This window comes from Panthera onca, chromosome D2, assembly GCF_046562875.1.
Source record: "Panthera onca isolate mPanOnc1 chromosome D2, mPanOnc1 haplotype 2, whole genome shotgun sequence".
NCBI lineage: Eukaryota > Metazoa > Chordata > Mammalia > Carnivora > Felidae > Panthera > Panthera onca.
Genome location: NC_138349.1, coordinates 28,116,378 through 28,130,830, shown reverse-complemented (window position 1 = coordinate 28,130,830; position 14,453 = coordinate 28,116,378). Strand labels below are relative to the sequence as shown.

At 61.5% G+C, this 14,453-nt stretch overlaps 1 protein-coding gene across 1 annotated transcript; it reads right to left on the bottom strand.

Annotated features, from left to right (window-relative positions):
• Positions 1-9,105: 9,105 nt before the first annotated feature.
• LBX1 (ladybird homeobox 1) lies at positions 9,106-12,318 on the bottom strand. The gene is made up of 2 exons (XM_060641701.3): positions 11,414-12,318; positions 9,106-10,708 (listed from the first exon to the last, which is right to left on the bottom strand). Exons 1-2 carry the CDS (start codon positions 11,736-11,738, stop codon positions 10,188-10,190), a joined length of 846 nt encoding a protein of 281 aa, XP_060497684.1. The 5' UTR covers positions 11,739-12,318; the 3' UTR covers positions 9,106-10,187.
• Between the last annotated feature and the right edge of the window lie 2,135 nt (positions 12,319-14,453).

The window sequence follows — 14,453 nt, the reverse complement described above, 5'->3', positions numbered from 1 at the left end:
CCATTAATTTTCCCTGGGCCTCGAACCATTTGCAGCTCACACTGGTAATTAATGCGATACATCACTAACTTTACCCAGCGCCGGCCAGCCGGGCTCAGGTCGCTCGGCCCGCGCCTGGCGCCCCTGCGCGGGGCCCTGACTCCGGACCCGGCTTCCGGAGTGGGGGCCATTTCCCTCCCTCCAAAACCAAATGCCTCGGCCCGCGCACCCAAAGTCATCTTTCCAGGAAATCTCACAATTAAAAATATTTATCGGGAGCAGATTTACGTTTCTGGGTTTCCAGTCTCGGGGCGTCTGGGTAGGCTATTAAGAGTAATTAGCATCTTTTGCGCATGCAGATTTACTTCGCTCATTGCCACATAACTCATCCCTAAAAGCCAGCTCAGGCGAACACAGGCGCCTCCGCCAAAGCCGCTGCCAGAGCTACCGCCTCCGCCTGGGTCTGACTAGGGCTCCCCGGGCCCTGGGCCCCCATTAGGCCGTCGGCTTCTGGTTCTTCTGGCGGAGCTGTCCGCTTCAGGCCCCGGAGGCTGCGTGCCAAGCGAAGATTCCCACCCTGGAGACGAATGACGCAAGGGCGACCTCACGCGGCGGGGGGAAGGTCCAAGCCAGGCTCTCCCGGCCGCCCCGGGCCCGCGCCGGTCTGGACCGGAGCCTTCTGGACCTGGGTGCCGGAGGCAAGAGGGCGTGTCTGTATATGCACGCTCTCGTGCACGCGAGTGCACATGCATGTGATTGCCAGTGCGCGTTCCTGAGAGTGAGCGAGGGCGCGCGTGGAAAATGAAGTGATCTCTAGCCCTACTCCCCACCCCCCACCTCCACCCCCGCCCCGCGTTCCCAGGACCGTGGCCCAAATGCCAATCATAAGTGGATCCGGTAGGGCAGTTCGGAGGACACTCGAGCCCCTACCTTGCCTGGATTTCCCTTGTACAGAGCCATCCCTACCCAGCCGGAGAGCCTGGAGCGCTCAGCGCGCCGCAGGAGGGAAACTGGGTGGCCCGACGCCCCGTGGCGTCTGAGCGCAGGTTGCCTACCGCTGGCGAGACCGCCAGAGAGAGAGGTCAGGCAGAGCAGGGGGTCACTGAACAGCGGCTTTGGGGACCGCGGGAGGGCGGCCGAGATGGTGGGACCAGGAGGCGGTGGAGAGTGGAGGGTGGGAGTGGGGACAGGCAGAGGTACAAGGTGGTGGTGGGAGGACCCGAGCCAGGGCTCACGGCCGGCCGTGGCTCCCGCGCTCCCGGCCGAGGCACCCACTCCGGGTTCGTTATTAACGCGCTGGGAAGTCCGCGAGCCGCCCAACTTTCTTCTCTTTAATGAGCCTAGAAGAAGAGGCTGCCCTGAAGGGGTTTGTTCATTAAAGATGTAGCTGGAGGAATATTGTCTCATTAATTATCTGGTTTTAATTACACTCCTACCCTTTGAATCCAGAGATGGGAAAAGTTGATTCAGTGGCGCCACCCCCTTTAGCTTAAAGAGTCTGGCCGGGCAAGGGGACTTGGAGGGGGCTGTGGGCACTGTGTGTGCCAGGCAGGGTGTGAGCTGACATTTGACGTGTGCCCTGCTGCGAATTCCCATGCGAGAGGGCCTCCCTGCCTGGGTGTGTGTGGGGATGAGGTCTGCGTGTGCATCTGAAAATGTGCGTGTGTCTGAGTGCGCGTGACCACGTGTGCCTGAAAGGCCGTGTGGACGTGACTTGGGTGCCTATGTGTGCTCCCTGCCTGAGTGCAGTTTTGTGGGTCTGAGTGTGTGTGTGGGTAGCTGAGTGTGTCTACAGACAGGCCCAAGAGCAGGGGTCTAAGTGAAGGGGAGTGTGACTGGGTAGCTGTGTTTGCACGTGTCTAAGAGGGTGGCTTCCTGCCCGTCAGCTCAAGTGACAGTGTTCAACCGTGTCTCTAGGTCTCTGCTGTGCCTGCATGCCACCCCCGCCCCCGCCCCCCGTGTATGGAGTGTTGGTGGGGGGCGCTTCATGGCTAGAACATCACAAGAACTGGGACCTCTCCAAGGACACGGCTAGGTTTCCGAGGGTCCCCAGAGCTGGGGTGCTGTCCGGAAACCACGGTCCTTCTGGAAGGGGAGTTATTTAAGAGGGTGCTCGTCCCTGCCTCGCCCGTTGTCAGGCCGGCACGACGCTAAAGCGGGGGCCGTTTTCCCTTTAAATCGCGGACACTTTGACAGGGGACATTAAGGACCCGGCTGCTCAGGCTGAGCAGATCATAAAACCGGACAGGCAATTTCTGCTCCCGCCAAATAGCCGGGCAAACTCGTTCTGCATCTTTGGTTTTAATGCACTAAACTGGCAGCTAAGCAGGGAGCGAGCAAAGGGGGGGTGGGGAGCCCCCCCCCACATACACAGGCGCACACACCGGCACACGAGCAAACACCCCTTCACACCCTTGTGCCCCACACCCCGCCCCCGACCCCCCCACCAGCGGAATTATCAACTAGAATTTGATTAATATGCAAATCGCAGGCAAACAGCTCCATATAATTCTTTCAGTGGAGAGTAATTAATCACCAGTTAAAGCAAATTAATACATATATCAATTTTGTCAGAAACATGCTTAGTTCAATCGCCCGTAAAATTGAAGTTTGAAGTATTAAGAGGCTCTGCAGAAACGCCAGGACTAAAACTTTCAAATTGATCCTATTTAGTAATCAATCAGGCTCTCCCCTCAGGTTAATCTGCCTAATTTTTCATCTCAAATCATACACTTTACTGACACGCCATCTAGCAAACAGTCGATAAAAAGTTAACAAAAATGATAACGACTCCAGCCAGAGCCATTGTGCAGGGCGGGTAGGTGGCAGGCAGCTTTGATTGCATTTGTAAGGTGGTTGGGGACTTGGTTTTTTTCCTGGGCCAAGGGCTGGGAGCTCCCCCAGACGGCCGGAGCCTCCCTGCCCCGCCACCCTGGTCTGCTATTTGCTGCCCTCGGCCGCTGCCGGGAGCCCCTCTGAACGTCAGAACACTTGCAGCACTTCCCCCAAAGTCGCCTAAAGCAGCCACCTCCCTACCCACGCCTGTGGTTGCGTCGAATGTCTGGAAGCGTGTGCATTGTGTGCTTGTGGTGACTGTGGGCTGTGCTTCTGTCACTGTGTCTGTATTGTGTATGTAACAGTGGGGATTGTGTATCTGTTTAACAGCAAAGGTTTATCCGTTCAACTGTTGTGTGTGCTCTGGACTGGCCGTGCGTGGTGTGTGAGAGCCTAGCTGAGTCTGCCCTTTATCTGTACGCGGGCACGTGGTCCCAGCGGGGCTTCAGGCAGCCAGATCAATAGGCCCTATCACAGACATCAGGCTGGGGGGTGGGGGGGAATCATCCCTGTGGGGACCTAGCACTTCACCTTGAGCAGTCTCTGAGAGATGGGAGGGGTCACCTCTTCCTCACTCTGGCCCCTATTCCAGCCTGTGTGGGGTGGGGGTGGGAAGGTGGGGGTAAGGAAGGGCAAATGAAGGCCTCCATTTCTTGGTGGAAGGGACTCCCAGACCTGGATCCCTCTCCACAGAGCCCTGGACCCACTGCTTCTGACTCAGGCCCCTGAATCGGGTTGGGGCAGGGGCACAGACACCCAGTTAGGAACACCTCTAACTCATATATTCAGATGCCACATCCATGTGTGATTAAAAACTCATCTCAAACCTCTATATACACATGCTGATCACTAAAACCACACGGGTCCCACGATACTCAAAGGTAACTAATCTCCCTTCCCCACTGAGCCCACCCCAGCTCACAGACAGCTAGCTGCCTCCAGCTCTCCGCGGGGAAGGCCGCGCTCGTCCACGTGCACACACCAGCGCTCAGCAATCCCTGCACACACTCACACAGAACACAAACCAGATTGCAAAGCAAAGCGGGCAGGACTCAGTCACCCCCAACGCTGCTGGCAGCATTGCGGAGCCACCAAGCACCCGCGTGCATATTGCCATTGGGTACTCTCCCCAGTTAAGGCAGAGCTGAGTCCCACGGGGAGGGGGGACTTCCCTTGAGTGAGCTGGGGGAAGCTGGGCCTTCAAGGGAGTCCTGGAACTGGTAGAGCCAAAGGTGGGTCTGCGGATCACTCTAGAGACAAAGGTTCAGGCTGGGGCCCAACTTGAGAAGGAAGGGGCAGGCAGGACAGCCTGGCCTTTACCCAACAGCGCAGCAGAGGACAAGCCCCACCCCAACGTGTTCTCAAACAAGCAGAGTCCGTGCCCACATCGTGTTTATTCACTGACCTCAGCTGCCTTCAGAGGAGACTCATGCCCAGGCTAAGGTTCTCCATCTCGCCTTCCGCTCACTCCCCTCCTGCGCCCCCCTCCCTTCAGGCCATGTGTTCGTCTCTCCAACCGCCCCCCGCCCCCCGCCCCACATTGTCAGTGTAAAATCGAGGAGCCAGGCTGGTCAAGCTGTCTGGAGCTAGGATTCTGGTCGTCGGTCTGTAGCTTCAGCTCCACATCGATGTTCATTCTCCCGGTTATCTGCTCCCACAGGCTCCCAGCACGTGTCACGCACCCTGGAGCGTCACTCACCTGCTGGTCACACCCACCCCAGTGACAGCTTTACTTCTCTCCTCCCCATCGCACAAACTTAGTCACACCTAGTTGCACACACTAGTTTGCAACAATTGGTTACACGAACACAGCCGCACACCCCCAGTCGCCCCCAGCTGCACATGCTCTGTTTCCATCGATCAGCCGCACATGCCCAGTCTCAGTTGCACACACTCTCTGACACACTCATCGGCAGACACTGTTGATGCCTGTGAAACTCGCTGCACACACACACACACACACACACACACGCACACACGCACCCTCAGCCCCTGGTCTCTCCTAGGACCGGCCACTGCCAGGAGGAGAAAAGGTGATTTGCTGATGGCAGCCCTGGATTGTGAGTGCAGGGTGGTAGCTCCCTCCAGCGAATCGCTCGCCACTCCTCAGCGTGCACCAGGAGCCCCCACCTTCCTCCACTCCAGTCCCAGGAGCCACTCCTTTGGGACATGTGGCCTGTGGACCCTCTCAGGGTCAGGCTGCAGTTCCCCCAGGCCTGCTGACCGGCATCCGGGATGTCTTGTCGTGCACAGGCGGTTTAGGGATGCACCCATTTCCCACACGACTCAACCACACACGGTTCTACATTCCAACCACCAGCACCCTGCACCTAGCACGTCTAGTCCCCACTCACATCGCCTGGCAGCCAGCCAAATGTGCTTCTCTGCCTTGCCTTCCAACAGCAGCCTCCTACCTGCTGGCCCCCAGGACCGCACTCTTCTCAGGTTCCAGGTGCCCTGCTGCGCCTGACCTCGACCGCTCTGGGCCCTTTATCTAGTCACACCCTCACCTCCCAGGCTCTCTTATGCCCCTTCCCTGGTGTCCGTGTTTGGGGGAACATCTGTAGTCTCCGCACAAACCACTTTCTGGGCTCCAAGAAAGAGGGGCTGGTTGTTGAGGCTAGGGAGCAAAGCCACAGTGCCCCTGGGTTTGGGTGGCCGAGAACAGGCAGGACAGGGGGAGTGGACTTCCCTGGACCTGGAGGCTCAGAAGAATGGGGAGGAGGGGGTCCCCGGAGCGACCGGCAGGGGCGGAGGGGAGGCGCGCGGCCCCAGCCCGTCCCTTTCAGGGGGGACTCATGCATCAAACTTCAATTTTCCGGACGATTGAATTAGTGATTTTTTTTCTCCTGAACTAAAATACACTTAAGTCTTTGGGATTAATTACCACGTTCTGGTCCCTCAGACTGGAGTATTACTTATCGGAGCTGCGTCTGACACCGGCCCGACACCTCGTAAAATAAGGAACTGCGCCTCCCGGCCTCACCCGGCGCCGGCCGCCGGGCAAGGCCCGGGAAGGCGGAGCGGGGAAAGCCGAGGCAGCCGGCTCGCGCGGTGGGGCCCGGGCCGGAGAGCAGAGACCGCCCGCATCCTGGAACTCGGCAAGCCGAGCCCGGGCCCCGGACCGAATAGGGAAGGAAGAGGCAGAGCCAGGCCGCTTCCCCTGCGCGGCCGGGAACCGAAAGTGGGTCTGCAGAGAGGCCAGGGTCCTCGGAGAACCTGCTTGTCACGGCCCCAGGCGGTCAAGGACCTCTGGCTACAGGCGGGCGGCACAGAGGGTCCCGAGCCTTAACGAGTCTCGCCCCGAGAATGGGCGCAGGGCCCCGAGCCCCTCAGGCCATTGCACCACACTCGCACGTACCCTCACACGCGGGGAATGCCACAGAACGCGCGCGGCCCGCGCCCTCGGAGCGCACGCAGCCCGTGCACACAGCACAGCGGCCGCCCCCGAGGCAGGCCAGGCCGGCGGCCGGTAAAAGGCCCAGGGTCGCGCTGGGATTCGAGGCCCTCTCACATCGCAGGTCCCCGCGGGAGCTCCCGAAGCGCGGCCAGGGCCACCCGAGCGCTCCCGTCAGAGCCAGGAGAGCTGAGGAGACAGTGGGTCGGAGCCTAGGCCTCCCTGACCCCCAGCCCTTCGCTCCCGCCTACGGTCGACCCCTCAGCCCCTGCCCACGGCCTCCGCCTCCCTGAGAGAGGGGGCCGGGAAACCACAGCAGGCCGCGGTGCTCCGGTGTCCGGAGTCTGGCCAAAAACGGCCCCGGAAGCCCCCTGGCAGCCCCGCGGAGGCTTCGCATCCAGCAGAGCCGAGGAGTCTGATGGGGGGCTTGAATTCACTCCCCAAATTGGTGCGGGACCCAACGCGCGGCGCGCTCTCTCCCCAGGCCTCCTCGGCAAGGCTCAGCCCAGGGCTCCAGTGTCTCTCTCCGCTTCCCTCCGACGACCGTCCGGCCCTTCCTTCGCCCGCCCTTCTTTCTGACCTATAGAAACAACGAATTCCTTCTCATCTTTCAAGGCCTGGGTCCAGTGCCACCTCCTCCGAGAAGCCCCCACCACCCCGAGCCCCCGGAGCCGGAGTTCTGCAAATGGCACTTCCCTGCCCCTCGGCCCAGCCCTCCTGATGGCGCCAGGGGGGTGCGACGGGTCCAGTCCGCTAGACTGGGAGCTCCTTGAGGGCAGGGACTGGATCCGATTCGTTTCCATTTCCCCAGCCCCCAGCGCGGGCCTGGCGCAGAAAAGACGCACAATAAGCATTTGCTGAATGGAAAGGATTTTCCCCTTTATTTTATTAATCCTTCCCCTTCCTTCTTTCCCTCTTTCTTTTCCTCCTTCCTTCCTCCCTCGTTATTTTTTATTTCTTGGTTATATTCAATTGTCATGTTTTTCAGGCTCATTAAATCCATTTAGAGACAAAAGAATAAAAGGCAGAAGGGGAAGGAGGGGGGAGGAGGGAAGGGGGAGGGGAGGGGAGGGGAGGCCGGAGAAGCAAACAAATAACCCGCTTTAACTAGACGGGCGGATAAATGGCCCCGTTTCTCCTCAGCCCCGATGCGCCTGCTTAGCTGCGCGCCCCGCGGGCGCCGCAGCTCGGGTGGGCTCAGCCCCGGGGCCGCCGCCCCCAGCCCGGAGGGACCCAGCGGGGCCGGGCCCGGGGCCGCGAAGCAGCGAGCGGCCTGAGGTGCCAGGGCCGCTTCATTGGGATTCATGGGCGTGTTGGGCGGGCGGCCCCGGGCTCCGGGCGCGGGGCGGGGGCCGGGCGGGGGCGGGGGTGCGCGCGGCGGGCGCAGATGCCCGGGTGACCGCCGCGCCGCGGTCCCCGCGCCGCCTTTGTGCCGGGGAGGCGCGCGCGGGGACCTAATCCATCAAATTGTCTACAAATTGTGAAGAAAATTCAAAAACCATATGGTCGCCAGCGCCGGCGCGCTCTGGGCTGCGGAGGGCCGCGGCCGCGCCCGCACCCGGAGCCGCGGGGGGCTGGGCCCGGCTATTGTCGCCTGTCAGCGGCCGCCCGGGTCCATTCGTCCCGGCCTTCATGGTCCGCGCTCCGAATTACAGACCCATCCATCCTGAGAGAGGGCGATTTATGTCGCCCGGGAGGAACCGGCCGCACGCCCGCCTGGCTGCCCCGCCGCCTCTTTCCTTCTTTCGTTCTCTCCGCTCTCTTCTCTCCCTTCCATATTCCCTTCCCATTCCCTTTTCTCCGTCTCCGTCTCTCCGTCTCTGTCTCTGTGGGAAGCTTTTCCTCTTTCTCTTCCTCCTCCCCCCCCCCCCACCCGCCTTCTCTGTGGCTCTCCACTTTCTATCTCTGCTTTTGGAGTGGCTTTCTGTGCTCCTGTTTCTGTGTCTCCCTGTCTTAGTTTCCTCCTGGACACGCACGTTCCCGACTCAGGCCCCAGGGCCCCATCGCCTGCCCGAGACCAGATGCGCATTTCTCACATCAATTTTGCGGAGAAAGAGAGCCGCGCGGCCCGGAGGCGGGACCCTCCTTTGGTGACTGCGGCCACTCGCCAGCCCGGCGACAACAAAAGCCCAGAGAGAAACCCGCTCTGTCCGGAAAAGTGAAAGCCGCCTGCGTCCCTGCCCAAGCCGCCCTCGGGGCGCGGGGACCCCAGAGAGTCCTGGGGAGATTGATGTCTCTGCCCCCAGCCAAGTTGGGGGGCCCAGAATCTGTGAATGTTACCAGAAATTCACCCCAACTCTCAGACGCTTCGGGCTCACATCTCCCTGTGCCCGTGTGCGCAATTCAGCTTGCCCTTGGTGCCTTCGGCCTCATTTTCCTCCCTCCCGCAAGGGTAAGGCCTTCCGGCGGCGGAACCCAAACTTGGAGCCCTCCGGCTGCACCCTGCTGCCGACTAAGCTCTACCTGCAAGTACACCGGACGCTTAGCCCGCGTCCCGCAGAGCGCGGGAAGAATGCCCTGGGGTGGGGGTGGGATGCACGAACCGCAGGGCAAGTCCCCCCACCCACCCACCCTTTACCCCCCAGAAATTAATTTTCCATCCGTGGCGCCCCCAGTGTACGCACTTTCCCCCAGCAACGCATGCCTCACTTTTTACCCGGACCTGGCGAAGCCCGCTTCCCTCGCCCCCACCCCCAATTTGGTAGTTGTCGCGTGTTTGCGGGCAAGAGGCGCCTTCGCCTCCTGCTTTCCCCTGGCCCCTTATTCTCGCGCCTGCCCTGAAACTCCTCCAAAGCTCCAAGGCCTGGGCAGCCGGCAACGAGCAGCGGCGAGACACGGAGCCTGCCGCGGCTTCCCTGAATAGGGCCCACTCATTCAGACACGGTCACCGCCGGTTCTAGTAAAATGGCAAAGACTTTATTTATCGGAGAAAGAGGCCTTGGGTACAGTCCGGAGAGGAGAGGGCAGGAGCAGGGAAGGGGCACGCAGGACCCACCCTCATCGAGTCACCCTTGTCTGGCCAAGTGGAGCTAGGAGCGGGGCGTTGGAGACCTGCAAGACAGACCCAGAGCTGCGGAGGAGGTGGGGTGAGGGCTTAGGTTGGCCTCCTCTTAGTCTCTGTCACATGCAAAAAAATTCTAGAAAGAGTAAAAAATAATTCTAGGGCTTTGGGTTCTGTTTTAGTTGGTTGATCGGTTGGATTTCCCCCTGCTTTGTCCCTAAGACCCGGACCCCAGCAGTCAATCCAAGGAAACCGAGAGAGGGTAAGGAGGAATCTTAAAAATAGCGTTAGTGGACATTGGGAGGCAGAAACCGGCATCGAAAACAGACTTCTGGGGACGGGGGTGGAGGGAGAGAAGAGATCGATTTGAAACTTGCAAGTCAGGACCCGGCTGTCCCCCTCAGCCCCTTCCCACGCGGGGAAAAGGGGCAGATGGAAATAAAAGAAGTCAACTGCAATAGGCCTAGGGAGGCGAGGAGGAAGAGGGCCAGTGCATTCGCCACATGCAGAGAAAAATCAAAACAGTCGGGGCGCGCCCCCTCCTCCGGACCGCGGGCTTCAGTGTTCGTTACCCTCGATACTGCCTCGCCCTCAGCAAACCCGGCAGCCTGAGAGCTTTGAAAACATGGAAATCTCCGAGATTTTAAAAAATAAAAGAAAGAAAGAAAAAAAAAAAGTCAGGCTGAGGTGGGAAGAACCCGCTATATAGGTTTAAATATTTATACAGGAGCCATACAGAATTGCACGGCAAGGGCTCCCGGGGCGGCGGAGGCCGCGCGCGGCGGCCGGCCCGGCCGGCCAGCCCGGGTTTATTGCTTCGAGAGGGAGGAGGCGGCTGCCGGGAGCTGAGTCCGGGCCGGAGACAGGGAAGAAGGCGGGAGTTGCAGAGGAGGTCCCAGCTCCCCTCGGCGGTCCGGGAGGCGGCGGGCAGACGGGCGTTAGGGGCCCGGCGCGATGGAAGATCCCGGGCGCCGCTCAATCGTCCACGTCGATCTCTTCGTCTTCCTCGTCCTCTGAGCAGTCCTGGCTGCTGGCCGGCTGGTCCGTGAGCGGGGAGGCGGGCGAGAGCTGCAGGGGCCCGGCGCCCGGGGCCTGCGGGGCGCCTGGAGGGAGCGCCGGAGAGCCAGGCCTAGACTTGGCCCTGCCGCAGCCGCCGCCACCGCCGCCCGCGGCCTCCGAGTTCTGCTCGAGTTCGGCCAGCGCCACGATGTCCATCTGCCCGCTGGGGCCCAGTTTCTTGGCGGACTCCACGTCGGCCTTCATCTCCTCCAGGTCCCGCTTGAGCTTGGCGCGCCGATTCTGGAACCAGGTGATGACCTGAGCGTTGGTGAGGCCCAGCTGCTGCGCGATTTGGTCGCGATCGGCGGGGGACAGGTACTTCTGGTAGAGGAAACGCTTCTCCAACTCGTAGATCTGGTGGTTGGTGAAGGCTGTTCGAGACTTTCGCCGCTTCTTAGGGGTCTGTCGCTGCCCAAAGATGGTCATCCCGTCGCGGCCTGCGAGGAAACCATAATATAGGCTTGCACCAGGAGAGAGGAGACCACACCCCGGCTCCCGCTCACCCCACCCAGGCCTTATCGCCTGAAGTCTGCTGCACTTCCCTTCTCGGATTTGATTCGGCCTCCTGGACTAGGGAGCCTCCTCTCTGGCAAACCTCCTTCCCCCCGACTCTTGTCTACCGGAAGTCTCTAGGAAAAAATTGTTTCAGTCCCTGCTCCCCACCTAAGAGTTGATTTGAAAGATCCGAGGTCGCTAGAGCACAACGGAGCCAGTCAGGGTCGCCCTGACTGCGGTGTGAATGTTGGTTTACACCTCTTCCCAACCGCGGGACTCTATGACTCTATCCCTACCCGAAAGGTCCTAGCTGAGAGGTTCTCCATTCCCCAACCCAGGAACAGGGCAAGGAGCACCCAGGCCACCGGGAACTGGAGGGAGCCAAGCAGAGCAGACAAACTGCAGAGAGATCTTGGGTTCCCGCCACCCCTCCTGGGTCACTCGACTCTGGCCTATCCAGAGGCCCCTAGGAAATTGGGTTTGGGTCCTGTCCCACTCCTTTCCACTCCCAGCGGCAGCGGCTTGGGCTGGAGGGCCCTGACGGCAGGCGCAGGAGGAGGCGGGCAGAGGCACAGGGCACAAAGAGTGGGGCACAGGGAGCCGAGCGTGGGGTTGTGGGCGCAAGGGAACCCAGCGGCGGCGCCTACCTTCAGCTGCCTGCAGGACGCTGACCTCCAGCCCCTTAAAGGTCTTGCTGGCGAGCTCCTCCAGCGCGCACAGCGGCGAGGTCTGCGAGAGCAGCGCGCGGCCCGCCAGGGGCAAGCCGCCCGGCGCGTGCTTGTCCGCCGCCGCCAGCAGGTGCGCCGCCCCGCACAGCGAGTAACTTCTCCGCACAGACGGCTTGTTGAGGATGTCCTCGATGCTGAACGGAGTCAGCGGCTTGTTGGAGTTGGCGGGCGGCGGCAGGTGATCCAGCGGGCTGCGCCGCCGCTCTTCCCCCGGCGCCGCCTTGCCGTCCTCCTTGGAAGTCATCTCGGCCTCGTTTGGGGGCCCGGCCGGGGCGGCTCGGGCCGCGGGGACCCAGCCCGCGGGCAGCTCGGGCGCCGGGCGGCGCGGGTGGGCGGCAGCGGCGGGCGGGAAGGAGGCCGCGCCGGGCCAGGCGCGGGACCAGGCGCGGGGCCAGGCGCGGGGCCGATTAGCGCAGCGGCAGAGGCGAGCAGAGCCGCACGGGGCCCCGGGAGGAGGGCGCTGACGCGGGCGCCGCCGCCGCCGGGGCTTCCAGCAATCCGCGGCCCGAGCCGGGGCGCGCCGCGCGGGGCTCCAGTTTCGCCAGCCCCGGTGCTATTTAAAGGTGTCAGGTGGCTCCGCGGCGGCTCCTGGCCCCGGGTCCTGGCGGCGGCAGTTGGAAAAGCCGAGGCGAGGGCGCCGATCCCGTACTGCGAGGGGAGGCGGAGAGATGGGGCAATTGACTATTGCTAACAAGTTAGCCTTGATCGAGGAGTAATCAATTATCTGCAGCGGCACTTCTCTATTTCTCTTTCCTTTCTCCCTTTCTCCTTTCTCTTCTTTCTCTCTGTTCTCTCTCCTCCTGTTCTCTCTCTCTCCCTCCCTCTCTCTCTCTCTCTTCTCTTTTCTCTGCTCCCCCCCGTCTCTCTTCTTCTCTCCCTCTCCCTCGCCCTCTCTTTCACTCTCTGTCTGTCCAATGCAGGCGGCTCTAAGTTGGGAAGCTCATTAATTAGCGGGCCGGGGGTAGGAGGAGCCGGCTGGAATTAGCCTGCCTAATGCGCCTGTCAGTCCGGGCGCCGCGCCGCGCTCGGCCCGAGCTGTTTGTAAATTACATTAGCCGCGCCTTTATTGCACCCGAACCTCGGGCGACTCAAAAGCCGCCGCCCCCACCCCAAACTGCGAGCCTCGCTCCCGGCGCACCCGCCTCCCGCCGGTCTGGCTGCGATGGCAGCGCTGGCCCGGAGGTCTCAGGCTCTCCGACCCGGGATTTGGCGCCCGAGAAGGGCGGCGTGAGCCCAGCCGGAGAGGGACGTGGCCGCTACGCGGGCCAGGTAAGACCAGGAGCCGGGATGGGCCCCGCCACCGCCCAGCGAGGACTTTGCCGAGCTGATACCAAGGACCCAGCGTCCCTACCCCTCGACCCTCTTGTCTGTCACCCCCGGCCTTGGGCCATGCGCCTGGGGAGAGGGAATCTGCAGCTTCCGAGGATGGCCCGCGGGAGGTTCGTGAGGGTACTGCAGCCCTGGATGAGACGACACGGGACAGGGCTGGAGGACCCCAGGGGTTGGGGGAGGGGGCCAGTCAGAGGACTCAGTCTTCACCAGCCGAGAGCTGACGGGTGAGTTGTTGGTGGCTGCAGGCACCTCTTCCCCGGCCCGAGGCAGTAGCAACAGCCTTACCTCTTCTTGCAATCTTGCACACTCTTTCCTCGGGCTGTGGCTCTTCCGGTCGACTGGGGCCACGGCCCGCCCGGTGACCGGCGCCCGACCGGGCAGCCGGGCGGGTTGCCTGGGCTAACGGGGCCGGCTCGGGGCCTCCCCGCTGCGCTCTGCCCAGGCCCCGGCCGGGGCCCCGCTGCCGGCCCCGCCCAGCCCAGTGCCGGGCTGGAGTACACCACCCGACTCCAGCTGTTCCGGATGCGGGGCGGGGGCCCGGAGGGGGCCGGGCCACGGCTGGGACTGCGCTCCCAGGAACCCGCAGGGAAGCCGGGTTCGAGTCAGACTGGGGGCTGGGAACCCTACGGCCGGCCGGCCGGACTCTGTGTATATCAGGCGAGCATTTGTGCACAGCGGTATTTGAATGTGTTTACGTTTGAATATGTACATTTGCGTGGGGTTAGAAATGTGGTGTATTTGTGTAAACCTGTGGGTACTTAGGCGCGTTGGAACCCTATGTCTTTCATTCCCCAAAGGCACCCAAAGGGGCTGTACCCCCCCGGGCTCTTTTTGCTCTGGCTTCTCTCCTCTGGTTTGTATGGGGCCGTTGGCCCCACCACCTAAATTTTCCATGTCTGCCCCTGAAGAAAGGAGGGGAGCAAGGAGGGGGTTAGAGCCAAGGGAGCTGTTTCTCTCCCCACATACAGCCTCAACCCTTTTCCTGGCTTTGTTTGTAAACTCCTGGGCAGACGGTGTGGTCTGGCAGCCCTGCTTAGTCAAGAGAAGGGCCCAGAGAGGCCAGTGCAGAGGACTGTGGCCCAGCCTAGAGGTTAGGATGGGAAGAATAGGACCTTCTAGACTTCTTGGACCTCCTTCCATACTGGCCCAGGGAGGAAGTGAGCCAAGCTGGGCTGTGGGGCAGGGGGCAGGTTCTCTCCCTGGATGCCTCCGGCATGGGGGTCTCTGCACATCAGAGATTGGTTTATCGCCCATTTAGTTATTTGTTTAGAACACGGCTTGCAGCTCCCCAGAGTAAAAGAGAGAGTGTAGGGAGGAAAGATTCCTGTTTGGGACCCCAGTGCCTGCCCTGGCCCTGCTTGGGAGTATTGGGAAGAGTTATTTAGCCTTTTTCCCATCTTTTTCCTGCATTTGTGGGGAGGACAGGTGCTCGGAGGCAGGAATGGTGAGAATGGGATTCTTTCTCAGTTCCTCCAGAGCTGCAGAATTGTCCTCAAGGCAGGCCCGTCTCTAGGGCACCAACACTGTTCTGAAACCGTGAGGTGATGCTGGGCCTACCAACAGTGGAGTCAGAGTTGAGAGAGGTGGAGAGCCACCTGAGCGAGAAGGTGCCCCGGAACCTGATGGA

Bases quoted from the DNA above. Each gene is read 5' to 3' on its own strand.
- LBX1 (XM_060641701.3), bottom strand. From the start codon at position 11,738: ATGACTTCCAAGGAGGACGGCAAGGCGGCGCCGGGGGAAGAGCGGCGG. The intron at 10,709-11,413 runs GTAGGCGCCGCC...GTTTCCTCGCAG, and splicing joins CGTCCTGCAGGCAGCTGAAG to GCCGCGACGGGATGACCATC.